This window comes from Setaria italica, chromosome I, assembly GCF_000263155.2.
Source record: "Setaria italica strain Yugu1 chromosome I, Setaria_italica_v2.0, whole genome shotgun sequence".
Classification (NCBI taxonomy): domain Eukaryota; kingdom Viridiplantae; phylum Streptophyta; class Magnoliopsida; order Poales; family Poaceae; genus Setaria; species Setaria italica.
The window spans coordinates 24392519-24417516 of NC_028450.1; the positions used below are offsets into that span (position 1 = coordinate 24392519).

At 43.4% G+C, this 24998-nt stretch overlaps 3 protein-coding genes across 4 annotated transcripts; 2 read left to right on the forward strand and 1 right to left on the reverse strand.

Annotated features, from left to right (window-relative positions):
- Nucleotides 1-4423: 4423 nt before the first annotated feature.
- On the forward strand, nt 4424-10296 carry LOC101781636. Its single transcript, XM_004952510.3, has 6 exons — nt 4424-4580; nt 4671-4876; nt 6482-6592; nt 6672-8830; nt 9674-9746; nt 9831-10296. The coding sequence occupies exons 1-6, from the start codon at nt 4454-4456 to the stop codon at nt 9978-9980; spliced, it is 2826 nt and encodes a 941-aa protein (XP_004952567.2). The 5' UTR covers nt 4424-4453; the 3' UTR covers nt 9981-10296.
- Nucleotides 10297-11883: 1587 nt separating this feature from the next.
- LOC101782046 (berberine bridge enzyme-like 18) lies at nt 11884-13676 on the reverse strand. Its single transcript, XM_004952511.3, has one exon. It carries the CDS (start codon nt 13656-13658, stop codon nt 12048-12050), a length of 1611 nt encoding a protein of 536 aa, XP_004952568.1. The 5' UTR covers nt 13659-13676; the 3' UTR covers nt 11884-12047.
- Nucleotides 13677-18001: 4325 nt separating this feature from the next.
- Nucleotides 18002-24702, forward strand: LOC101782459 (RNA pseudouridine synthase 7). Of its 2 annotated transcripts, none has more exons than XM_022826436.1 (12): nt 18002-18197; nt 18306-18349; nt 18788-18865; nt 19152-19252; nt 19727-19814; nt 20559-20637; nt 20744-20826; nt 20997-21062; nt 22635-22691; nt 23063-23185; nt 23835-24067; nt 24116-24246. In XM_022826436.1, the coding sequence occupies exons 1-11, from the start codon at nt 18113-18115 to the stop codon at nt 24063-24065; spliced, it is 1035 nt and encodes a 344-aa protein (XP_022682171.1). In that variant the 5' UTR covers nt 18002-18112; the 3' UTR covers nt 24066-24067; nt 24116-24246. The 2 variants fall into 2 exon arrangements, with proteins under 2 accessions (XP_022682171.1, XP_004952569.1); XM_004952512.2 differs by having other exon boundaries at nt 18005-18197; nt 23835-24061; nt 24221-24702.
- Nucleotides 24703-24998: the final 296 nt, after the last annotated feature.

Below are 24998 nucleotides of genomic sequence, written 5' to 3' on the forward strand. Positions count from 1 at the left end.
CGTTTTGGGCTGGCTGTCGCTGCGCCAAGCCCTGGTTGCTGGATGATTACGCAGAAGGCAAGAAATCACAGGATTGCCTATCACCTTTAGTTCAACAAAGGTGACGCGGGTGAACGAACCGCGTCACTGATAAGAAACTATATCAGTGACGTCACTGATTACTAGTCACATGTTATTAGTGATGTGTCTCAATAAAATCCGTCACTATTATGTCAATGCACTTGCTGAGGAAAGACATTAGTGACGTGTCTCAACCATCCACGTCACTAATGTCATAATTAGGGGAGGTCACTTTTAAACCAAAACTGAAAAAATTACCGAACCGAAATGTTGGTTTTTTCGGTTTTCGATTTCGGTGTCGGTGTCGGTTCCCAGTTTTGCAGACTTCGTTGTTTGGCTTCGACTTTATTTTTCAGCACACTAAACAACCGAAGAACCGAACTCCGTCTGGCAAAACCAACGAGGACCCTCCTGAAATGTACATGTAGCCACGTACAGCCGAAACAGAAGTGCTTTGCACCCCTTTGGATCGGCGGAGCAACGTGCATAGCCTAGCAACGTGCACAAAGCCCACTAATTAGCTATGCCGAAACTGCAACCTTATCCTTTCAAGCGCTAGTGCTCATATTATTCCTCGGTGGGCGCATGTGTGGTTGGCAGCGGCGGCTGCAGCAGCAGCATGCGCATGAGGCTCGGTCTCGTCCAGCCGGCATGGTGTGTGTCGATGCCGCATCACTGTCAAGGCGCACGAGGTGCTAGCGTGGCATAGTAGCAGCGAGCTGCAACTGCAAGCCGCGAGGCTGCGGCAGCGCGGGCGAGCGGCCAGGCGTGGGGTGGCGGCGGTGACGCAGGCGAGCGACACCCTCATCGACGACGACCATAAGTGGCAAGTTAGCGATGGTGCAGCCAATCTATGTGGTACTTGTTTCTATGCTTGAACACCTGAATTCGATGAACTTTGGTGAAGTTCGGCGCACACCAAAAACCGAACCGAGAATACCAACACCGAAGTCATCGGTTTTTTATTTTTACATCTACCGATCAGTTCTTCATTTGGGAACACCGATTTTTTTCATCACCGAAAACTCCGAACCGAAATGTCGGTTTAAACTGAATACCCACCCCTAGTCATATTAGTGAAGCGTTTTCATTTCGCATCACTTAATTGAGTATCACTTATGTTGATTTGTTACGTAGTGCGTACTGTTTTCAATATCCTTGCCAGGTCTTTGATACCAGCCAACACAGAAAGGACTCCTATCCTATTTATATGAGACGGGATGATGGATAGAAAATGACTGGAGAGAAAAATTGGATAACTGTCAACTGATGGGTGTTGCATTACAACTTAGTGCTCCTTATGATATGCAACTGCCATATTAATGTCGAGGTCTACTATGGTATCAAGTCTGTATAAGTAGTTGTGAGTGTACTTCATGGTTGATCGTTCAAATAATAGAAGGTAGGCAATCGACGAGATTAGACAGTACCAAGATGCAGAGATTTATGACTGCCAATAAGGCAGTCTATATATATGTTGTATTGTTTCCCATTTTGTTCTATGTCTCAACTTATGTTGCAAATGCAGGTGCATCTTCCTGGTAGGCACATGGTAGCATAATAATCCACAAACAACATGAACAATGTTGTGTGGTGGGAAAATCCATTGAGGTTCATGCATACAGAGCATTTCAGGATGATCAAGACTAACTATAATGAACTCAAATTTATATACAGAGGGTTCTTCACTCGGAATAAGTCTAAAATGCAGTGTTCCAAATAGCGGGCTATAGTGGAGCTATAGCAGCACTATAGCGGTTTTTGCTACCTATCACTACTAAATAGTGGGCTATAGCGGTTGAACAGAGCTCTCCGTGAAATGTTGTAGCCCACTATTTAGAACATTGCTAAAATGTTATGGAGCCTAGAGAACAACGAATTGCTCCTGAACCATGTGAGGGGTGCAAATTGCTATGAAAATGTAGCGTGGTATTAAATATCCAACCTTTAGAGAAGCTTATGAGTTAATGGGCTTTGTAGAGACTGGCAAGACATCAGATGATTCACTAATTGATGAGTCTGCAACATTTGGGTTGCCTTGTGCTCTCATGAGGTTTTTTTCAACAATCATAGACTTTTTTAGTGCGCCAATATCCGTGATATCTGGGACAAGAATTTTGAATCAATGGCTTAGCACTATGATTGTTCCGATCGGAGCTCTAAACACGAGATGAGCAAATGGTGCTTAGAGGTATTTCGCATCATGTTATTTATATGGGTAGAGATACTCGAAACTGAGTGGAGGAATCGTGTGATGTAGTTGGTTCTATTATAGTTATATTGTAGTCTTTTTGTTACTTTACATTTTGTCCCTATATAGTATATATTTTGCTGATGTCAATTAATTAAATTTATTTTGCAATTAATAGATAATTATTAAAGAGACTATTATGGAGAGCTTATTAAGAAACAAAATATTGATTATGGAGCAAGGTGTTAGTTCAAATACTAAATAGCATTCGTAGTACCCTCAATAGCAGTGCTACAAGGTAGCAGACCCAAGATAGCATGTTTAGACTTAGCGGTCGCTATTGTTTGCTATTGCCTGCTATTGCGGCTGCTATTAGTCATATTAGGCCGTTATTCGGTACATTTATGATTCAAGTGACATATGAATATGAATCAAATGGTAATAATAGTGTTTAAAATGATTATTTAGGTAATGATGAAGGATTATGGGATGAAAAATGATTTTATTTATTTATTTATATGAGAATTTAGTGTTAATATATATATATCCATACACCTTAATTATATCTATTTATTTGTGATTCTTATTATAAAATGTAATGGTTAACTTAGAATTTTAACTTTTTTTAAAGTAAACTAGATGTTAATATTTATATATGTTCTAAAATTGTGACTATTTTTAAAATTCAACTATTTGAATTTAGCGTCCACTATAGCACCCGCTATCTGCGATCCACTACACCGACCCTAATCCGCTACCATACCGCTAAATGCTATTTAGTACCTCCTAGTTTCGATGAAATATTGGATCATGTGATGAATAAGAGAGGCCATGTGTTGTTTTTTGATGAACAGAGAGGCACGGTAAGACGTATTTTATTATAGCTTTGCTTACCAAGCTTCTCACAGTGGACCGGTTAGGGCATTGAATTTAGGAGTTTCAGCCTGAATTCGGAGCATGGCACCTTCTCTTAGAATAAAGCCGGGGGGAGTCTACCCCTGTGGTTAGTTTTTTTTATATAGCCTTGCTTGCTATGAACCTTACTATCATTAATTGATATCACAACATCTGCTATTACAGCGATATGATGCCTGATGGTTGCATTGCACATTATTAGTTCAAGATTCCAATCAAACTAGGGATAATATCATGTGTAGCTGAATTGCTTGGCGCACAGCTTTGGTGATATAGGAAGAAGTTGCCATGATTAGAAGATAGGCAGTTGAGGCAGTCGATAGAAAATTACAGTATATTAGGGATCTACACAGCCTTTTGTATGTAAGGTTACGTTGTTCGAAGGTGACTTCAGACATGCACCTAATAGAAAATTGCAGGATCTACACAGCCTTTTTATATAGATCACTTACGCTGCTTTACTGAGGTCATCATATATATGGGACAATGTATGCAGGATTCGGTTTACTTAAAACATGTGAGCTCATTCTGACTCTTAGTTTGTAGAGTACCTGCTAAGAACGGGCAATGGCATCAAACATACGTCTGGTGATGATTATATCCATCTGCCCAATGACATCCTGATTGAATCCCCTCCAGAAGATGATTATGTTGAAATGCTCATCGGTGTGTATTGAATTTCAAGGGAATTGTGCCTCTACAGCCTACATGCGTGAATGTGCAATCCTTTCCACGACGAATGAGCATGTCTATGCGGTGTATGTAACGATGTTTGACAGGTTCCTTGGAAAGGAAAAGGTATCTACAGTTTTAATTTGGTTGATGATAACTTGCACATAATTACTCCTTTGATTTATTTAATTATGTCAAATGGGTTGTCTCCACGTGAGTTTTACCTGGCCTTTGCAATTTACTCACTAAACATGTAATATATTTTTTTGTATCTAATTACATTTAATAATTTTGATTTTCCCACAATTGTGTTCTCTATAAGAATATCAGCCCATATAAAACACCTATAATAATGCCAAATCATAATAAACATACTATTTGTTGGTATTACGACTTACGAGTAATAATACACAGCAGTATATACTCTAGTGTCTAGAGTCCAAAAACTCAGATTGCCCTTTTAATCGAATTATTAATAAACGTTATGAATTTGGTAACTGCCGTAGATGAATATTGGATTCTTGAAAAGCCTGCTGCTCCAAGATCTGTGCTTGAAGATCGGTCGGTTGTGGGATCTTCTCGACGAAGCGTCTCCATTGCGGCGTTTCGCAGTTCATGCCCCCTCAAACTCCACCGGCGCTCGCGATGCCGGCCCCCTCCGCCGCCGCCGAACGGCTCGCGGCCCACTGGGTCGCCGACGCCCTCGCCGCGGACGAGACCATCGACTTCTCCGTAATAAAGGGTAAGCCGCACCCCCTAATCGCTCTGTTCGTGCCCTCGGTTCTCCTTCACTCCTTCATTCTCTCACCTAGGGTTCCTGGTGCTCCACCAGCGCTGGTGGGAGTCTCGTCGGATTACCTCGTCGGCGCCCCGGATGCTACGCGGGAGCGGGTGGCGCTCCGGTCCCTTCAGGAGCTCGCCACCTTCGCCGTCGCCGACGAGGGTGGTGCTGCGGCGGCGGCGGAGGCGCCGTCGGGGATGCTGAGGGTTGACGCCGCCCGCTCTAGCGAGGATTTGCTGGTTGAGCTCACTGGGAAGGTATTTACCAACCATCTGCATTCTCGTTGCGGGTCGTTCTGACTTCTGATTTACCTATACCCCTGTTGTCAAATAATATCAGTATTTTTGTTTAGCGAAGAGCATGCATTTCTGTTCATGTGGATTAGTTGACACCATCGTTCTGGAAATTAGTTACCCCTTATTTTGGAGATGAGGAGGCTTGATAATTATTTGTAGCCCCTTGCTTTCTTATTCGGTTGAAATTATCCTAGTTTGCTTGTCACTGGTAGAATCATAGTGAGAGAGCAGTTGGGGGGGGGGGGGTCGATCACTTGGAATAAATTTATAGTGCTGGAGTTCAAATTTCAAACACTGACTATATGTGCAATTTCAGCTAAACTGATTCAAACATTCTTTTGAGTAAATAAATGAATCTATAGTTTTTAGTAATGATTGAAGAGTGATCTTATGGTGTGTAATCATTTTCATTTGTTCGTCATTGTGGTGCGACTTAGATTATATTGTTATTTGAATTGCGGAGCATACTTTTATCTAACAACTCGAATTCAATCTAACAAATAATGCAAAAGATAGCTTTCACTACTCACTAGGCCTTTTTGATCTTCCAAAAACCATAGAGCAGCTGTTGCATTTAATAATTGGTGATGATTGACTGAGTTTGCAGTACAAAAATAGATTCCAGGAGTGGCTTTCTGTTGTTTTTATTTTCTGCATTTCTCATGTTATTGCATTGTACTAGCTATTATGCAATTTTTCCCTGCGGTCAATTGCGGTGCAACTCCCAAGAGGAAAATATTGCATATTGTTGTGTATATATATATATATATTTATTTAGCAAATTATCCAATTGTTACTGTGAAGTAGGAATGCTAAATCTCAAACAGATGACTCACACTTGGCATGTAAGAAATATATTTAGTAAAAGGAAAGAATCTTTTGAGTTATTGAGCTCTACGTTGAGAAATTTGGTTCAAATTACCTCTACACTAAGTACATAAGTGGTCAAATATGCCAATGTGCTCCTGTCAAGACCATAGTTATTGAAACCGAACTGTGCTGGCAGTTTGACTGGTAAAACCAGGAGCCAGAGCAAGCTCGCCTGTTAGCGTTAATTGTTAACGGATGACCGGTGTCCTCAAGGAACCAGAATTGGGCCACGTTTTGTGAGAAATCACCTGGTTCCTGGAGGGGACGAGTTGTGCCGCCTGCTAACTCTTGGGCCTCGTAGGGAAAGTGAGAGATAAAATATAGATAAAAGAGCTGGGATTGAGAAAATAGGCGAGGAGGTTAATTGAACCCTAGTCTTGGGGTTGGGAGGCAGTTACACTTAACTACCAACATTTGTTGTCGTGATAACATCTGTCATTTACGAAAACAAGTATGTTTTGAACTGGCGTTCTATGGTCAGATGGATATCTAATCCAGAAATTTTATAAGTATGCACCTAGTGCTTATTGGTGCTTCTCCATGATTAATTGTAGCTTGGCTTATTAGTTGTTAAAATGATCTTTGTGTATTTTCAGTTTTGTTTGTTTCCTTCTAAAATAAGACACGTTGCGATTTGGTTATCACCAATTTATTCCCAGATTCAGATTTTATGTTACATGAGTGTAAAATTTGCAGGTTGGGAGCTCAATAAGTTTTGATAAGGACAAAATTCTGCCTTTTAGACAAGATATTCAGAACTTTATTTGTATCAAGAAACCTACACTACCAGAAACTTCTTTGGAGCTGGTAAGTTACAAAGCTATTTTCAAAATGGAAACTAGAAGTTCTCCTCAGAATATTAACCAGCTGCCTGTTTTATTTGCAGCTCCGAGAAGTTGATCCAGAGATCCAATCTGTGGCTGCACCATCCTTGGTGGATCAGAATAGCATCAAGAAACACGACAACAATCAGTCCATGTGCAATGTCAACCATCTCCACTCAAATGTAGAGAAGCCTAGACCCCCTCCAGTCAGTGCTGAGCTTCAGCCTGAAAATTTAACAAATGTAGTCAACGAAAATGAAATAGGTAATTTCCAGCAGTCTCCAATTGAACCAACTGTTGCTGTTGACGAACCATGTGCATCAGAAAGCAGGTTCTACAATCAACCACAAGAAGATGCTATAAACACTGCTAGTGGTGGTGCAAGGTCTCCGGAAAAGAATCTTTCTAATGTGGATAGTGACACGTCATCTGCTGCTGTGCCTGTGTCAGCAAGCTGGAATGTGAATTTGCAGGGAAACATTGTGGAACCCATATCAAAGAAGGATATGATAGATAAAACTACCATGGTTCAACCACAGCCTTGTAAAGGAAAATCACCAAATCCAAATGATGATGGCACCTGTGATCAATCATTGAAGGATCCCAGGCATGAAAGCCAAACAGTGCAGGCTACAATGGCTCCAGCTTTTGTCAGAAGCAATGATGTTTTACCAGCCAATGCATCTGAAGCAAGCCACTTGGTAAACCAGGATCTGGATGGCAATGCCAGCATTCCACCTGTCGAAAAGGATCCCGTTCATGAGGGATTGACCCTGCGAGGTTCTAGTGGTATACCTTCTGTAACCTGCAATGGTGCTATTCAAGAAGATGAATCTGGAACCAACCACCCATCTACAGAGTGCACTATAATGTTTGAAGAGCAGATTGGTGACAAGTGTCAACTGGAAAAGAATCACTCTCTATATGATGATGGCACCATGTTGGAAAAGAATAAGGTCTGTGGTGGGCTGAATGTGCAGACTGCTCCAGAGTCTCGTAGCTGCAATGTAACCTTCCATGATAGAATTTCAGAAGGCAACCCTTTATCCGAGCAAAATATTGAAACAAACACAACTGACATTCAGAAACGTAGTTGCAGTACACCTGTTCCAAACTCTTTACAGGATGGGGACAGAAAAGGAGCTAAAGATTCAAACAAGCAAACTGTTGCGAAAACTGTGGCAGAAACATCACATGCACATACCTCAGATGATAGTTTCAGCGGATTTGCTGCTGCTTGTCTGCTGTCATTGACTGGCAAAATGCCATTCTGTAGTCAGGATCAAGAAGCCAATGATTCCCTTGGGGTCTCCCAAGAACAAGATTTATGCATAAAATGCGGTAAAGATGGTCAGCTGCTGCAATGCAGCAGCTGCTTGTTATCTGCTCATGATAGCTGTTTTGGTTCATCAGTGACATTTGAAGACTCTGGAAAGTTCTATTGCCCGGTGTGCATCTGTACTAAAGCCACTGAAGCATACCAAAAAGCAAAGAAAACTTATATTGAAGCTAGGAAGAAACTAGCTGCTTTCCTTGGCACAGAGCCATTGCTCAAGCAACATGACGAGCAGCAAACTGGAGTGCTTCCAAGAGCTGCTAACGGTGAGGGTCAATTGAATGGATGTGATTCATCAAAAAGGCAAAAAAGCTGCAGCCAAACCAAAGCTGATGACCTTGCTCATCAGGGTGAAGAATCTGATCCGCAGAGGAAGAAACAGAAAATAAATGTTACAAGTGATACTTATAATGAGGTAGCCATTGAAAAGGCATCTTCTGGTAAGAATTCTGGTGTGGCAGCCATGAATAAACAATCTGTGCTCCAGAACAATAGCAATCAACCTCATGATGCAGAGGAAGACCATCATGTGGGAGACGCAGAAGCTCGTGAAGATGATGGTAATGGCCATTCATCTCATGAGAGAAGAAATTCATCTCAGAACAGATGCAGTCCTGCTGCAAATCTGGAAGTTGAGGCTGACAAAGAGGATGGCCCTACAAATTCCCACCACTCTGAAGATTCTGATGAAATAGAAGCTTCATCCTCAAATGAGACTGGCAAGCGATCATCGCCCCCTTGGCGTTGTATGAAACATCACAAAGCAAAATCACAAGAAAGGGAGGCAACTGTATCAAGTAATTCTAGAAAAGCATTTGGGCAGCAGGATCAACACATGCCTTCACCGTCAAGGAAAAGAAAATATGCATACCCACCCAAGCGTTAGTAAGTATTTGAATTGAGCTTTATAAGCACTTCTTTCCTACTTTTATGTGCACAGTGCACTTACTGCTTTATTAGTTCTGGTTTGACTTATTAGTGCTATATGTGATTTGTTTAAAATGAAATAAGATTAAGCCTGCTGATTTAGATATGCTAATATGCTATAAATAAACCACCCTAGTTTGCATATGTGGTAGATAAGGCTCTGCCACGGATGTCAGTGTGCTGAAACCTAATGAGTTCCAGTGCTCTTGCTTAAACAGTTTCTAGTATTTGAAATTCTTAGTTTAGCCTTCTTAATTCAATATCATGAATACAAATAACATGCTGCAGATAAGCTGTTAGACTGTTCCGACTTGAATGCGAGTTTACTGATACCATCATAATGATATGATGAAGCCTTTTTTAGTGTTCATAAGTAATTTCACATTCGTGACACCATCAGCATGAAGATTTTTCGCAAATTCATCCTTCATTTTAGTGAAGTACATGAGGAGTTTTTGTGAATTTACCATTCATTAAAATGAAATGTTGTTTAGGCTACTGAAGTTAGGTAGACTTAATTGCATATTGGGGATATAGCCAATGAAAATTTGTTATCACTAAATTAGTAAATTGTGATGAGTGGATACAGTTTCTATTACCCTCTGTACATGTCAATGACCGTTTAAATTTATCCTACACACATGAGAAAGTATTGAACCGTAACCAATTTAGAGTGCCAGTGTTAATTGCCATTATCTTAAATAGCCATTTATTACGAAAACTCAAATATTCGAAATTGCACCATTTTTTTTTTGTTTCTGCCTTTGCAATACCCAATAACCGAGCATATCCATCTGGCAGTTCGAATCCTGCTGCGCCGACTGGAAGGCGCTCCAAACTCTGTTGGACAGAAGAGGAGGAAGCAGCTTTAAGGGTAACCATTCTTTTGTTGTGACTATCCGTTACATCTGCTACTTGCTTGGCTTAAGATATTTACAATATGCACTGTGTTATCCAGGAGGCAATGGAAAAATTCACCCCACGGGACAACGGGGCTATTCCATGGGTTCAGATATTAGAACACGGCAGGAACGTGTTTCACAGGACACGCCTCCCGTGCGACCTGAGGGTCAAATGGAGGAACATGAGGAAGAAAGCAGGCTCCTGACGCTAACAATTTCACGCTACCATCGTACCATGTCAGTCTAACCCTTTCCTCACCTCTGAGCATCCTCATGACCAAGAATGTAAATGAGCATCCTCAGGTTGTTGTCGATGAAATGTGTAGTAGCTTGGAATCATTAGGAAACTATAAGGGCGTTGCTTTATCTGTTGTAAAGACCGTCGAGGTATGTAAAGGAACTGTATTATTTTCTTTCTTTTAGGGCAGAACTGTATTATTTTCTGACAAATAAACATTTCCACTGTACAATTTCACCTGCCAATTTCGGATGAGCACAGTTCGGGACTGAATTTTCCCGGTAGCTGAGTGTGTGTGTGTCGCTGGTCAGGTGACAGTTTTGCGTATATCATACCTTCGGGGTCCGTCCGTTGAGTCGCGTACACGCGTCGCTAATCCTTCTCTCCGCCTGCGATTTTGGTGTCGCCCCGCTCACCGCCCGTCGTCCCGCCCCCTACAAATTGCGCTCTTCATCGTCTCCAGTTTTCCTTCCGCTCTAATCGTACTGCCCCTCCGTTTCTGTTTCTCGCAAACGCGGTTGCCAAGATCGCGCCGTCACTGGCAGGCGCCGCCAGGGGCAGAAACACCTGCATCATCTTGGCTCGCCGGCGCTCGTTAATCCGCCAGGAAAGCGAGCCCTATAGAGGGCATCGTGGCACGTGATCTTCGTTGATCGGCACTTTGCTTCAATCCGTTTTCCTAATACTCCTTCCGTTCCAAATTGTAGGTTGTTTTAATTTTTCTAGGGTCATAGATATTATTATGCACCTAGATATAATGTATGTCTAGGTGCATAATAATATCTATGAACTAAAAAGTTAAAATGATCTACAATTTGGAACAGAGGGAGTAGCATTTTCCTGACCTATATTTTCCTTGGAGCTATTTTTTTTTCCTTAGTTGCAGTTTTTAATTGGCCGTCCTCCGTCGTCTTCAGGTAATTTGCTTAGTATTTGCAATGACACAGAAATATTAGCATCCATCTAACTTTGACGGTATCCTCCCAATAATTATTGTCCAATATTTTTTTCCCAAGTCTAAAGGTTGTTCGGCTAAATGTGCAGGTAACACGGCGGAAAGAAATTTTATGGAAGCTCTATTGCAGGATAATACCAAAACTTTAGCTACTGATGAACTGAATTGTGTGGTTTTCTTCTCGCTGTACATCTCATCTATATAAATTGCAGCACAATACTCAAATCTTTTTAATTTTGACTATCCATAGCAAAATAACCGTAGAGACTAATGACATAGAAATGATGCTAATAGATTATCATGAAACCAACTATTATAATATGTAACAATTTTGTATTTGAAATAAATTATTTTTAGAGATATTATTGGTCAAAATTAAAAAGCTTGACTTAAGAAGAACCTATACGTAGCATGACAAGCTGCAACCTATCTGCATCAGAACACTTTACGTTGACTATACTTCTCGCCTGAGGTGAACTTCCTCATGAGCATATTTGGAAGAGTTAGCAACAAGATGAAGCTTGTGTTCTTCTTCTTTGATGAACGCTTGATAGAATCATCCACAAACTGTACATATCACCCATTGTTGAAAAAAGTTTAACATCCATCAAGACTTTTGCTTATGGAATACTTGTCCCCAAAGACTATCTGGCATGTTTCACGAGATAATTGCTGAAGCATAAAACAAACTCGATCAAAGTTTGAGAAGTACGACTTAGCATATCAAAATAAAATAACGTACGTGTTAGAACGCATGAAGTGCCATACTACGTTACAGATTCCATATAGCATGGCCAACTTATTCACGCAAAGAGGTTTCAAATTGGAAGTACTTCTTGTGCCTTGTAGGGCCTGTTTGGAACTGCGGTTGGAAGAAGCACTTCTCAAATAAGCTGTATAAATATAGAAAAAGTGCTTCCCTAAGAAGCGGGTCTCGTCAGCTTCTGCGTTTTAGTATAAATGAGAACGATGGGGAGAAGCATGTCCAGGAAAAGCTAAAAAAACGCTCTGTTTGGCTGCTAGTTTCAGCTTATTTTGGTCATAAGCAGGATTTAAGCATTCCAAACAGGCCTGCTAGTTTCACTCACTGATCACTACTGGTTGTTGGGCGTCAAGAAGCGGAGGGATGCTCTGCTCGTTCCTGAAGTAGTCGTCCGGGTCAATCTGAGCTTTGGCTATGGCCAGCCTCCGAAAGTTGCCCTTGAAGTACTTCTCCCCCCACACCTTACCTGCCTCGTAGCTGCTCACGTTGCCCACGACGACGTTCTCGCCCAGCCCCAGGTCCCTGTAGTTGAAGTAGGCCTCCCTGGGGTCCTTGCTCACGTGCGGCTCCATGAACGCGTGCAGGTCCCTGATCCACTTCGTCCCCGCCGCGGCCGCCGCGTCGCCGCCGCCCGCCGCCCAGAAGTTCATGTACTGGATGTTGTACAGCACGCCGGCGCGGTGCGGGAACGGCGTGGCGTGCTCGGGCACGCCGCCGATCTCGCCGCCGTAGGGGTCCAGGATCATGAGCCCCGCGCCGGGCCCCGCGAGCCACGCGGCGAAGATCTCCGCCCACACGGCCCGGGCGATAGGCTCCCGGACGTAGTCGGAGGTGGCCTTGCTGGCGGCGGCCAGGGAGGTGGTCCGGTTCAGGATGTCCTCCGCGGCGGCGCCTTCGCCGAGGTAGACGTAGGGCACGGACTCGAGCCACGTCATCTCCCGGCAGTGGGTGCGGTTCACGCCGAGCTCCGGGAACCGGCGGCGCATCACCGGCAGCAGCGCGTCGCATGTGCCGAGGTACAGGGACTGGAACTCGGCGACGCCCCCCTGCACGAGCACCCTGATGAAGAGGTCGTCGGGGAGCGCCGGCCCCACCGTCTGCCACCTGGTGACGACGTCGACGGCGCCCTCGTCGACGGAGACGGGCAGCTTGAACGCGGTGACCGTCGGCGGGACGGGCACGAGCCGCACCTGCCACGACAGCACGATGCCGAAGCTCGCGCCGCCGCCGCCGCGGATCGCCCAGAAGACGTCGCTCCCCATGGCGTCCCTGTCCAGCAGCCTGCCCCCGGCGTCCACGAGCACGGCGTCGAGGACGTGGTCCGCCGCCACGCCGTACTTGCGCAGCAGCATCCCGAAGCCGCCGCCGCTGAGGTGCCCGCCCACGCCGATGGTCGGGCACAGGCCGGCCGGGAACGCGAGCCGGTCGTCGCTGGCCCTCCCGACGGCGTAGTACAGCTCGCCGATCGTCGCGCCGGATTCCACCCACGCGGTGGCGCGGCTCGGGTCGACACGGACGGCGCGGAGGCCGGCGAGGTCCAGCACCGCGAACGCCTCGTCGGGGCGCTCGGAGCGGTAGGAGAGGCCCTCGAGGTCGTGCCCGCCGCTGCGCACGCGGAGGCGCACCCCGTGGCGGCGGCCGCAGCGCACGGCGGCCTGGACGTGGGAGGAGGCGGCGGGCGTGGCGACGCAGAGCGGGCGCGCCGTGCCGGGGCCCATGAACTTGGGGTTCCGGATGGAGGAGGCCAGCGCGCTGGCGAACGAGGGCGAGCCCCGCGGGAACACGAGGTTGCTCGGCATGGCCGCCGACAGGCACTCGAGGAAGCCGTCGCCGCCGGCCGAGTAAGCCGACGACGCCGACGGGGCAGGGAGGTAGCAGCAGCACAGGACGCAGAAGATGATGCCGAGCGCTGGCGCTCTGGAGGACATGGCGGCCAGCAAAGCTTCTGACACGCTCACACTCTTACCACGCTGCTTGTGTTGGGCTGTGGCGATATATATATATCCTGCGTGTATAAAATGACCGGGAATGGATGCGGTGGCGCAAAAGCTGCGGTCAGCTATTCCGGTGGAGTGGAGTGGAGGCCACCCAAATTGGTCTAGCACGCCAAGGCCAAAAGGTTCCGGCGGGGCGTTTAGTATACTCAGCCAGGCGTTGCGGTTCATATTCTTCCTTCTTTAATCATCAATCAGATTCATATATATAGTTTCCGTGACATGCATGTTCGACACGTAAAAGATATTTTAATCACTAAACTCTTGGCTTATTTGACTACTAATTATGAGAATTATCTCTCATCATTAGTCTTCAAACCTAGCATCTCTGTTCTTTAATATGACAAGCGAATTAGTTTAAAAAAGAACCACTATATTTATCCTAAATATTGTATATTAAAAATGGAGATAAGTACATAGTATCCGATTCAACTCGTCTGGTACAATTGGGCGATATATCATGGAGTTTTTTAAAATTTTTAGAAATAAGAAAACCATCTTCGTAACCACCCAAATATAGTTGGCCATTTGGCCCGAGCACTACGGGCCGGCCCAAGCACGGCCCGGCTCGACGCCCATCGTGCCAGGCACGGCCCGTAGGTAGTGCCGGGGCTGGGCCGCCAATCTAGCCCACAGTACCGGCACGAGTACAGCACGTTTAATGGGGCGGCACTATGCTAGCCCGATAAATATTAGTCGTTGGATCTCCTAACTAAACCAGAGCCGTTAGATTCACGTCAAGTCATATATAACCGTGGAAACCCTAGAGTTCCTCACTCTCTATTCTCTTCCCCGTCTCTGTTTTTCCCATGCGAGCGCAGGCGGCGGTGCGGCCCCCCGCGGGCGAGCGCAGGCGGCGGCGGTGCGGCCTCCCGCGGGCGAGCCCCCCTTAGCACCTGGCACCGCGATGACGACGGAGCGGGTGGTGCGACCTCAGGCCGGCGCGGGCACGCCGGGCTACCGTGCTCGACAGCACGGTACGGCACGGCTAACCGCCCATAGGGCCGTGCCAAGGCCGAGATGTCGACACAGCGGCACTACACGGCGCTAAACCACCGTGCCGCATAGTGTCGTGTCGCACCATGCTCATGCCAGTGCCACGCCGTGCAGCCCGGTTGGCCATGTATACACCCAAAGAACCAATTTGTCAGGTTTGGACAGTTAGATCAGCCTGGCTTCCTAATCAGATGAAACTTTGGCCCATGCACTCGACAGCTCATGAACCCTTACTATCGCCCATGGCAATGCTGAGCCTGAAAAACTGCTAAAGAGAAAGAAATTAGGAGCATTGCTGCACCATGCCAGAATTATTTCTGTCATTATTAAAAAAAGAATCATCTCTGTCTGTTAGCAAATATTCTAATTCTCGCAGGAAAAGCTTCTCTAATGCCAAATCAAATACAAGAAAAAATTAAAGAAAATAAAATGGGCTCCCACGGTCACCTCGTCACTCTAATATTGACCTATTTGCTCGAGTTGTGTCATGTTGGCGCAACCATGCCATAGCAGCATGCCAATTCAATCCGCTTTACTAGGCCAAACTCTTTGAAAACAATAATTCATTTAAAAAAAAAGTCAAATCCTTAAATAGAAAATGGCAGTAGAAATTTCCATAAATAAAATAAAAGTTGCAGCACACATAGTTCACAACATATTGGTATCGACGAACATATATATTTATATATAGGACGACATATATCAATATAATAACCATCGAAAAATTAGTTTTGTGTTTTCTATCACACTCCAAACAAGCTCCCACATATGGGTATTGCTCATCAGAATCTTCAATTGCATATCTATAATATCTATACAAGGAGAGCGATCTAAAGCTCACCTCTCAACCATCCACATCACCCCCTACCCGGCCACCTCACTTTCTACTTCCTCTCGATGCCTTTTCAGTTTCTGATTATTTGTGGTCATATGATAATTTTTTTACCCTACTATTTTTGGACTATAATCCAGCTTATATAATTTAGGAGGAAAATACCCTTAACTGATTCCGTAATTTGCTCCTAATCCGCGTCGAAGCAACGTGCAGTGGGAATTCACCTAGTGATGGTCTATTTTGACGAAATTATCCATTTATCCAGTCACGGCCTATAGAAATACAACTACCGTAGGAACATGACATTATTTTCATCGTATCCGATTTCCAAACTGTGTGAAGTATAAACTCCAACTGAGTTGTTGAGACATAAGAGCGGCAATCAACTTGGCGGATTGAACAGACATGAACGCTAGATTAAGATTAGTAAACGCGACCGTGAGACAATATTTCTTTTTTAAAAAAAAATTCTAAGTGTCAACCTGAATAATTTGTACACAAAGTATTCATGAGCACAAAGTTGTTGTAGAAATCGTTTCACTCCAACCTCGAAAATAAATTTTTCACCGCACCTCCTGCATCGCCCTTTGGCCTTTGCCCCTTTCCCTCCAACTTGTCCCGCCAAATCGTCCACTTCGCGTTCCCGTCGCGCGACAGGCTCGGCGGGATCAGGATGTCGTACAGGCAGGCGACCGCTCTGATGGAGATCGTGCGCTTCTCGACCAACCGATCTGGAGAGGTTCGTTCCTGCAACTTTTACTCACAATTACAATTACTCCGCTTATGATGCCACATCACTGGAAGTCTGGAAGAGATGGATGTATCTGTGCAGAGTTATTAGTGCCTCAAATCTTGATTGTTTGATGAGTAATTGTAGATCGGGAAGCTGTCTCCCGTTTGGGCGAAGTGCCTTGCCCCGCTGGTGAGTTCTTCGACGATCATGGTCCAGGGGAAGATTGTGTTTCCGATGATGGAACTGAGGCTGATGCAGGAAGTCTTGCTGTATGTCAGGTAATGAGCAGAACTGAGTATTCATCATCTGTGCTTGCTGTTTGATTTGCTACTTCAGGGCTCCATTGCGCTGTTATTTTGCCCTGACTGATGCTGAATTTGTTGGGTTTTGCAGCTTCTACATCCACCGCTCATCCAGGTGCCTGATTGCTCCTGAAAACGCTCACTATCCAGACAATCGTCTTCGCGGCCTGTAAAAGTTGCTCCGGAGATTCGGCGTACCTGAAGTCTGAATCCCTGTGCCCAATCCACATCGATGGCCGCTTGTAAGGGCAGGTTTGAGGCATAAGTTTTAGGAACTCGCTAGGAATAGATTAGTGCATTGGTGAACCGTGTTGGCTAATTTTGCTCTAATTTTGCCGCACGGCATGGCTGCTAAGCCGTTCTTGTATCTATGCCACCCCGCTAAACTCTGATTTCTACTCCTAGCTCTGTTAGGCCAATGGCAACGGTGCCGTCCCATGTAATGTTGAGCGGTATCGTTGACTTCAATATTTTGGCTCGTGCAATGGGTACCAGGACTGTTCGCTGCTGCTGCCAGCGTTTTATCCTGCTGTAGCAGCTGCAGCAAGGCTGCATGCTGGTAGCTTGCTGGCTGCAGCCAGCCGGAACTAGCATAGCCGAACAGGATTATTTCTAGATAGTGTCTTGTACTGGATGAATTGTTTTGTGCAGCGACGGTGAGGAACTGAGGACTAGAGCTAAGCTCAGAAGGAGATGAGATCGTGATGAAGGTCTGGTACTGGTATAGTAAGGAGGTCGACAGCGACTTGTCAGGCTCGACCAATGCTCAAGGAGGAGCGTGCTGTTGAGGTTTCGAGCAAGTATTGTTGATGTGTTCTCTGTTCTTCGTGGGAAGCGAAGTCAGTGAGTTTGTTGGTTGTTGCTGTTTCTCCGTGTAGGCGAAGTAATAGTACACGGGCACACCATAACCAGTCACCTAGCGATCTAAGCATTGTGCTCTTGACTGGCTTTCCAAACATGGGAACAATAATGTGATGATCAGTCCACCGTGGAAAAAAGTTGTGCTCCTACTTGCATTTATTATTTGCTGCTACTCCGTTCTATTTCTATATGTCCAGGTTACAAAGCTGAACTGGATACATACAAATTGCATGAACCACCCTGTTTAAGTCTGTAATTTACAACCGTTGGCTGTTTACTATCTGAATTATTGGCTAGAGCACGATAATCTGTATCCATATCTGCATCCGTTACTTTCACTGTTCCAAATCTGTCAAAAAATATGGATTCGATCTGTTTTCATCCCTAAATCTTCGATTCGAAGAGTGAGATTGAAGTTTTGTATTTTGTGTATTCCATCTTTGGTAATTTCCTCCTCAAAGAACAAAAAGTTGTATGACGCGTCAAACGGATTTGCAAGATTAAAAACGAAATTCTGAGAGGCTCTACTTGTGGCCCACTTGCAGCGACGGATGTCAGTCAGGCCCATCCATCCCGTCTCGCGCACTCCGCTGGCTGAACCCACGGAGCCGAGCCGCCGCCGCCTCCGGTGTCTGTGTGCGTTATCATCGATTCGCCTGAGATGGCGGCGCCACCGGGAGGAGCTGGGATCGTGTGGCAGACGCCGGCCAACCCGCCCGAGCCGCACGACTACGTCATCCGCAACGGCAAGTAGCCTCCTCTCCTCTTCTTCCATGGCGCCGCGCCCTACGGGAGTTCCCGGCACTAAAACCCTAACCCCTCCCTTGCTGACGATTGGCCGGTCCCCCCTGCAGGTCGGCGCTACGTGAGGCCTTACTACTTCGAGTTTATCTCCCATGTAATTCCGAACCGCCACTTCCTGTACTTAGCAATGCTTATGTGAAGATATAGGGTGTTTTCCCCCTTTTGAAGTGCTTAGGTTGAGGTCATCAGGTGTTATAGTTGTGGATAATGGGACTAGATAATCGCTCATACTATCACACACGTGCAATTTCTAAAGGTTTAGTGTTACGTTTCCATGAAGATCTAATATTCTTTTAATTGCGACATAAAAAGAAAACTGTATACATGTGAATATCTCGGTTCCCTGCTGTGCTAGATACTTCGCACTTCAACCAGTGTCTGGGGCTCCAGGCTTGTTTCTGTTATTAGAAATGCTTGTTTAGTTTGATTCGCTTTGCTCTAACGATGGATAAGAGCAGAGATGCATTACTTTCTCCATGGATCTAAGCACCTTTTCTTCACATTTCTGATTCATTCTTTGTCTGGTTTGCAGGTGAAGAACAGATGGGCTGGAAAGACCATTGTTGACCTCTTCACTGATGAGTTCAAAGGGCGGTCTCGTGAATACTATGTATGATTCATGCCATAACTTCCCTTGGACTTCATGTCTCGTACCACTTAATTTGATTTGATTACACCTATTTATCCTTATATCATTTCCTAATTGTAGAAATACATCCGTTAGAGGTTTGCTACTGAATGAAGTTTCTGTCATTTCTTGAATTCAATCATCTTGAATTCTGCACATTCTTCCATGATTTAACCCTTTTACTTCACATTTTAAGAGAGATTGTTGTATTCTTCTTACTCCAGTACCATTTGCATTGCTGCATCTAAGTGAAAGGTGAAATTGCTAGGTTCGTGCAGTGAAGTGTGGGAGGCTTCAGGTGGATGGGCAAATGGTTCACACCGACTATATTGTGAAGTCATCACAAAAGATCAGCCACTTCTTGCACAGGTAAGTCATTTTAGTAAATTTTGGAATTATTGCCCCCACTGGACAAATGTCTGATAATTTGGCTTCAAAATCTAACATAGATTGCTGCATACAACAAATTGTCAAAAAATCCAGGAGCAGCCTAAATACTTACAATGCACTGCACATATATTATCCTTTACATGCTTGTACCATAAAATGCCAAGTAAATCGACAAGCAACTAACATATATTTTGGTTAATATCTCAGTTTTCTCTTGGCATTATTTAGCTAAACTATAATCTCCACAAAGTGTTAGTTGTACTTTATGAAAGTCTAATGACAACTAAGTTAACGATGGCATTTAGTTATAAGATCACGTGCTATCTTACCTTTATGTGGTTCTCTTGTCAACCATATGCTTCCTGTGGCATGCCAGGATCCCACATGCTTTTCTTTTCCCAGTTTCTATTTTTATTTTTTAATGGAGGCTTCTCATGGCGATTTCTCTTCCAGGCATGAGCCACCTGTCTTGGCTGGTGTTATTTCAATACTTCAGAATGAAGTTGATGTTGTAACTATTTGCAAACCAGCTTCTGTTCCAGTAAGTTTATATTCATAATGCATGTGAAAGTTGTTATACTAAAGTATAATAAATATACGGATCCAGTCTTATTATTAGCACTATCCTATATTCTTCTATGTTTTTCCTTTTTAAGTCTAAAGAATGTCCTTCCTTTCTTATTCTTATTAATCAAGCCTATTTGTCAACATGTCACATGTTTGTTAAATTTGTTACCTGAATTAAAATACATTAGGTTCTGTAGCAACACAGATTACATATGCTAGTAAACAATCAATACAGTACTCTTAAAGTTGTATGTGATGGGGCATTTTTGGGCATTGTATTTACAGAGTTTTAGGGGTTTTAACGGTAAATTTTTCTATGATCAGCTGGTGCCGGGGTCATCAACTAATCATAAAAAGTTCTCTGGGATGAAACTAAATTAAGTTTGTTAGTTATTCACGAACTGTGGTGAAATGCTGGCTCTCGTCTTAGGAATTCCCTTGAGTGGGAGCTTTCACAATGTGTACTCCCTTTTTAGTTTGTTTGAAGATGAAATCAAATTTTAAAACAAAATAACCATGGAAAAACTAGAATCCCTAAGCCAACTTAGTTATCATTGTATTCAGAAGAAAGCACGGACTTAGGTGGCATGTACACACGCGCCTCCTGCCAACTGAGCTAGGTTTAGTACCTATGGAAATACTTAATTGCTAATTAGTGTATGTTTGGTTGAATTCTTATAATGTGATTTACTTGAAGCAAGTAGTTCCCATCTTGTAGGTTCATCCATGTGGCCAATACCGTAAGAATACTGTAGTTGGGATTCTGCAGGCTGAGCATGGGTTAACACCCCTATTTCGTATCCTTTGCTTTAATTATCTGTTTATGTTTAAGTTGTCTGTGTTATTTATATCTTTATTCACCTTAGACATTAGAATTCCTTGACTACCATTTTATTTTCGCAGCGGTGCATCGGTTAGATCGGTTGGTTTCAGGCCTCCTTATATTTGCAAAAAATGCTGACAGGGCTGAATGTTTCAGGCAACAGGTGATATTAGAGACGATATATTCTCCTTTTTATCATATTGCTTATTATGAAAATCTTCACTTAACATGTGATTGTATCCATTGTATCTGTCTGCACTCATCTTATAATTCACTCATTGGCGTATTTTTATCTTTTTGCACATGTTTCTTATTTGAATTTTGTCACCATAGATTGAAGCTGGTCTGCTACAAAAAGAATATGTGGCCAAGGTTTTTGGGGTATTTCCTGATGGTGAGGTATGCTGTTTATGTAGCGCTAACATTTCACTCTATCCTAGGATAAATAGCCGCTTCTTCTGTGAAGTAAATCAAATAGGAAATCTGTACCATGTCAGATCTGTTATCTCCTACACCTTCGGATACCAAACTGTCTTACATTACATAAGCTCTTCTTTTTGGAGAAATTTAAGATCCAATTGAGTTTAGGAGCTGTACTTTTTGTATTAAATTTTAAGCATGTATTGGCCTCTTGGCCCATATATACTCAAGGCCCAGGTGGCCCATGTATTCTATCCACGTATACACATTTAGATAGGTCTACATGGGCCACCTGGGCCTTGAGCATATGGGCCAAGAGACCAATATTTCTTGTGTGTATATGCAGGTAGAATGCATGGGCCACCCGGGTCTTGAGTATATATGGGCCAAAAGGCCAAGATATGCTTAACATTCAATTATTCTAACATCCAGCCAAAGAAAATAATAATAAAGTCGAGCTTCACAGCTAAGCATCTAGATCTTATGCTGTGGGCTTGAAGAGCATTTAGTTTCTTTTGTGAATGCACGCAACTATTGTTTTATGGAGGGGAACATCATACTCCTTCCGTCCCATGAAGAGTGCAATCCTAGTTTTTTTTTTCTCGAACTCACAAGAGAGTTGCGTATCATTGTATTAATAAAAGGTAGAGTCATACAGAGACCCACACACAAGAACCTGAAGATCCTAATCACCTTTTACAGGATAAAAACGACCACTAGAAAAACAACAACTGAGAACCGAGGCCTAATCAACCCCTCTGGCAGCAGGCAGGGGGAGGCCCTTGGCTCCTGCCATGCTTCACAGCTGGGCTTAAAAACAGTCATTGCGATGTCTCCAAATGGTCCAGGCTCCAAGGATGATAAGAGAGTTCAAGCCTTTGCGCACATTGTTATCCACAACATTCTCCACTCTCGCCCACCAGTCATCCAGAATTACATCAGTTGGCTGCGGAGCAAGGGCCAGAGAGACCTGCATATTGCATGATAGAATACCAGAACTGTCTAGCAAAAACACACCTGATGAGATGTTGGATATTCTCATCTTCTTGCAATCCTAGTTTTTTTTCATACAGATTAGTGGTGGTGTGAAAAGACTCTTCTACCCCCATTTTTTTTGCCACATGCAGTTAGTTTTGGCATGCAAATAAAATCTGAGTACTTAATTAGGCAGATAGTTAGATCTAATTCCTAGGATTGCACTCTTTTGTGGGATTTTTTTTCAAACGCAAGGATTGCACTTTTCATGGGACGGAGGGAGTATAATCTTTAACAAAGATTTGCATTTAGAAGCCGCTTAATGTTTAGAGCATATGTGTTGTGTGAGCTTAGACATAAAACTAGAACTTTCAATGGACGGTTAGGACTTGGACATGTTGTTCTGAAAGGTGGCTGCTTAGCCTAACTAGGTACGACCTGCCCACCTAATTGGCAACTAAGCAATATGCATACCATTGTACTATTGAATCCTTTCAGGAATTTCAAATATATTTGTTTCTCGTACATAAATGCTAATGTGGCATGAATATCTATCTGAGCGAGTTTTTTTTTCAGCAAACTGTTGATGCCAATGTAAATTTCAATGCACGGGAAGGAAGGAGTACTGTGGAGGTCTGTAAGCAATTAAGAATCTTGTTGTGCATGTTTTTCAGTGAAAATATGTTGGAGCAATTGCTGGATCTCTCTTTCCCACCCTCCCAATTTCTAACAATGCATATTGCTGCTAGGGCAATCCAAGGCTGGTGTAGATTAATTTGTAGATGTTCAAATAATCTGTACCAGAAATTTCATTATTTATGTTTACTTCATCGAAACACTGTATCCCCTATAAAGAAATATAATTTCATTTCTTTTTCCCTATAGCAGCTCAAACAATATACCACTGTTAAGCAAATCACATGGCAAGATTTGATATATATATGCACTTAGCAAAAGAAATACTGGTCTGAAGAACTGATGTGAATACCATTTCTGAAATGCAGGTTAGTGATGGTTCTGGGAAAGAACCAAATGGAAAACAAGCACTCACAAGGTTCCAAAGGATTTGCACTGATGGGACTTACAGTATTGTCTTGTGCAAACCTGTGACTGGTCGAACTCACCAGGTATATTTACTCATGAGTTTTGTTCATTGCACTGCTTTGAGTATACAACTGGTCAGATCCTTCTTACAGTGGAATTACTTGCTGTTCTGTCTAGATCATTGTAAGAAATTAGTAGATGTACACGGCTTGCTGTGCTCCCACATATCAGATTTCACGGTCAAATCAATCCCATGTTTGAATTGTTGAAACTATGTGAAATATTTTTTATTCATGCGAGCTCCAACACATACATAGGTGATTATTAATATTATTGTCTATTCACTCTTCATTGTAAACATATTTTGCCTTTCAGCAAAACATGCAAAAATGCAGATGCTCACGTATCATCTAAAAAACAAGTCTTCACCCGCTTGCTACCAATTGTTATAGGCACTCAAACCATCAAACGCTGCCTTGTGTTGATTATTCTCCTTATGAAACAAGCTTCATGTATAGTATATATTACTTAATTCACTGAATGTGCCAGTTTACCATTTTTGCCCCCCCCCTTTCCTTTTCCTTTTTGCAAGGTATGATGGCCATGGTACTAATCTAGCTGCTTAATTAGTTCCCCTATTAAATTGTGTGTTTGTTATGCTATTACATGTAACTTTATAAGGTTGACATATTTGTATCATTTACCTAATGTCCTGATATGTTAAAAATGTAGATAAGGGTGCATCTAAAACACACTGGTTATCCAATAGCTAATGATGAGCTGTACCTGTCGGGTAATTTTTGTCCACGATCAACAAAAGGAACAAGTGCCAGTACAGCAACTGCACCATTAGATCCAGACAATAGTGCTGCTGATCATGGCTGCAAAGATGCAGAAGCAGATGAGAGTTTTGATATTGACCCCATGTGCACAAACTGTCCAAATCTTGCTCCAGTAGGGTGAGTGCTTACTGTTACTCAACAAGTTTATAGTCAGTATTTATATTAAGAATCGCCAATAAAGGGTTTGATTAGAGAACAATTGTTTTCAAGAATGTCTGCATTGTGGTAGGCTGGTAGATTGTGTATGCTTCACTGTAATGTTTGTCTGTTTGGCAGTTATGATGGAGACGAGGAAGGACTATGGTTGCATTGTGTGCGATACACTGGTCCTGATTGGAGCTACGAATGCCCTTATCCTGACTGGGCGGTCCTTGATAGTGTGTCAACGAAGAAGATGAAGTCATGATGTAGCAAATTAGTTTATGGCGAATAGTAAGCCCAGCAATCTGAACAACCAAAATTGTTTTGCGTGCCCTATGATTGAGGTTCTGAGGTTTTGACTCAGTCAATCAAACAAGCCAGGTCCAGTTTTCCTCCCCCGCTTCAGATTTAGCCAATGCACGGTTCAGTCCTTAGTTAACAACTTGAAATTGAACATACATTAGTGCACCCAGCCTTTGATTGGTCCCATGCCCATGCCATTTCTGTGTTGCGTTATTCCTGTATCACCAGAAAGAAAGAAAGAAAAGAAAATCAAAATTGAGATACCATTGTGTGAATGAAGTGATACTACAGGGCAGAGACGTTGGAACTTCCTATCTTTGCATGTGATCAAGCTGCAGGATGTATTTTCTAGTAGCAGAGGTGACGAGAATTGCAGTGTTCGTGCTGCAGTCGAAACTAATGATCCTGCAGGATGTGTTTTAAGTTCCAGGCAGTTCTTTTGTTGTTTCTTAGCTTGCTGCATGCATATTGCTGGATTAGATTAGTAACATGGAACATAACACTGCTAGCGGCAATCACTAAATGGTTGCAAAATTGTAGTCGTGGAAACCAGGCGCCGCCGTACGCTACTAGACTACCTCTAAGTTCTAATTCAATGTATCAAGCACAT

Coding starts and splice junctions, on each gene's coding strand:
- LOC101781636 (XM_004952510.3), top strand. CDS start 4,454: ATGCCCCCTCAAACTCCACCGGCGCTCGCGATGCCGGCCCCCTCCGCC. Junction 4,581..4,670: donor CGACTTCTCCGTAATAAAGG/GTAAGCCGCACC, acceptor GTGCTCCACCAG/CGCTGGTGGGAGTCTCGTCG. Junction 9,747..9,830: donor AGGAGGAAGCAGCTTTAAGG/GTAACCATTCTT, acceptor TGTGTTATCCAG/GAGGCAATGGAAAAATTCAC.
- LOC101782046 (XM_004952511.3), bottom strand. CDS start 13,658: ATGTCCTCCAGAGCGCCAGCGCTCGGCATCATCTTCTGCGTCCTGTGC.
- LOC101782459 (XM_004952512.2), top strand. CDS start 18,113: ATGGCGGCGCCACCGGGAGGAGCTGGGATCGTGTGGCAGACGCCGGCC. Junction 18,198..18,305: donor CGACTACGTCATCCGCAACG/GCAAGTAGCCTC, acceptor TCCCCCCTGCAG/GTCGGCGCTACGTGAGGCCT. Junction 24,062..24,220: donor CCAAATCTTGCTCCAGTAGG/GTGAGTGCTTAC, acceptor TCTGTTTGGCAG/TTATGATGGAGACGAGGAAG.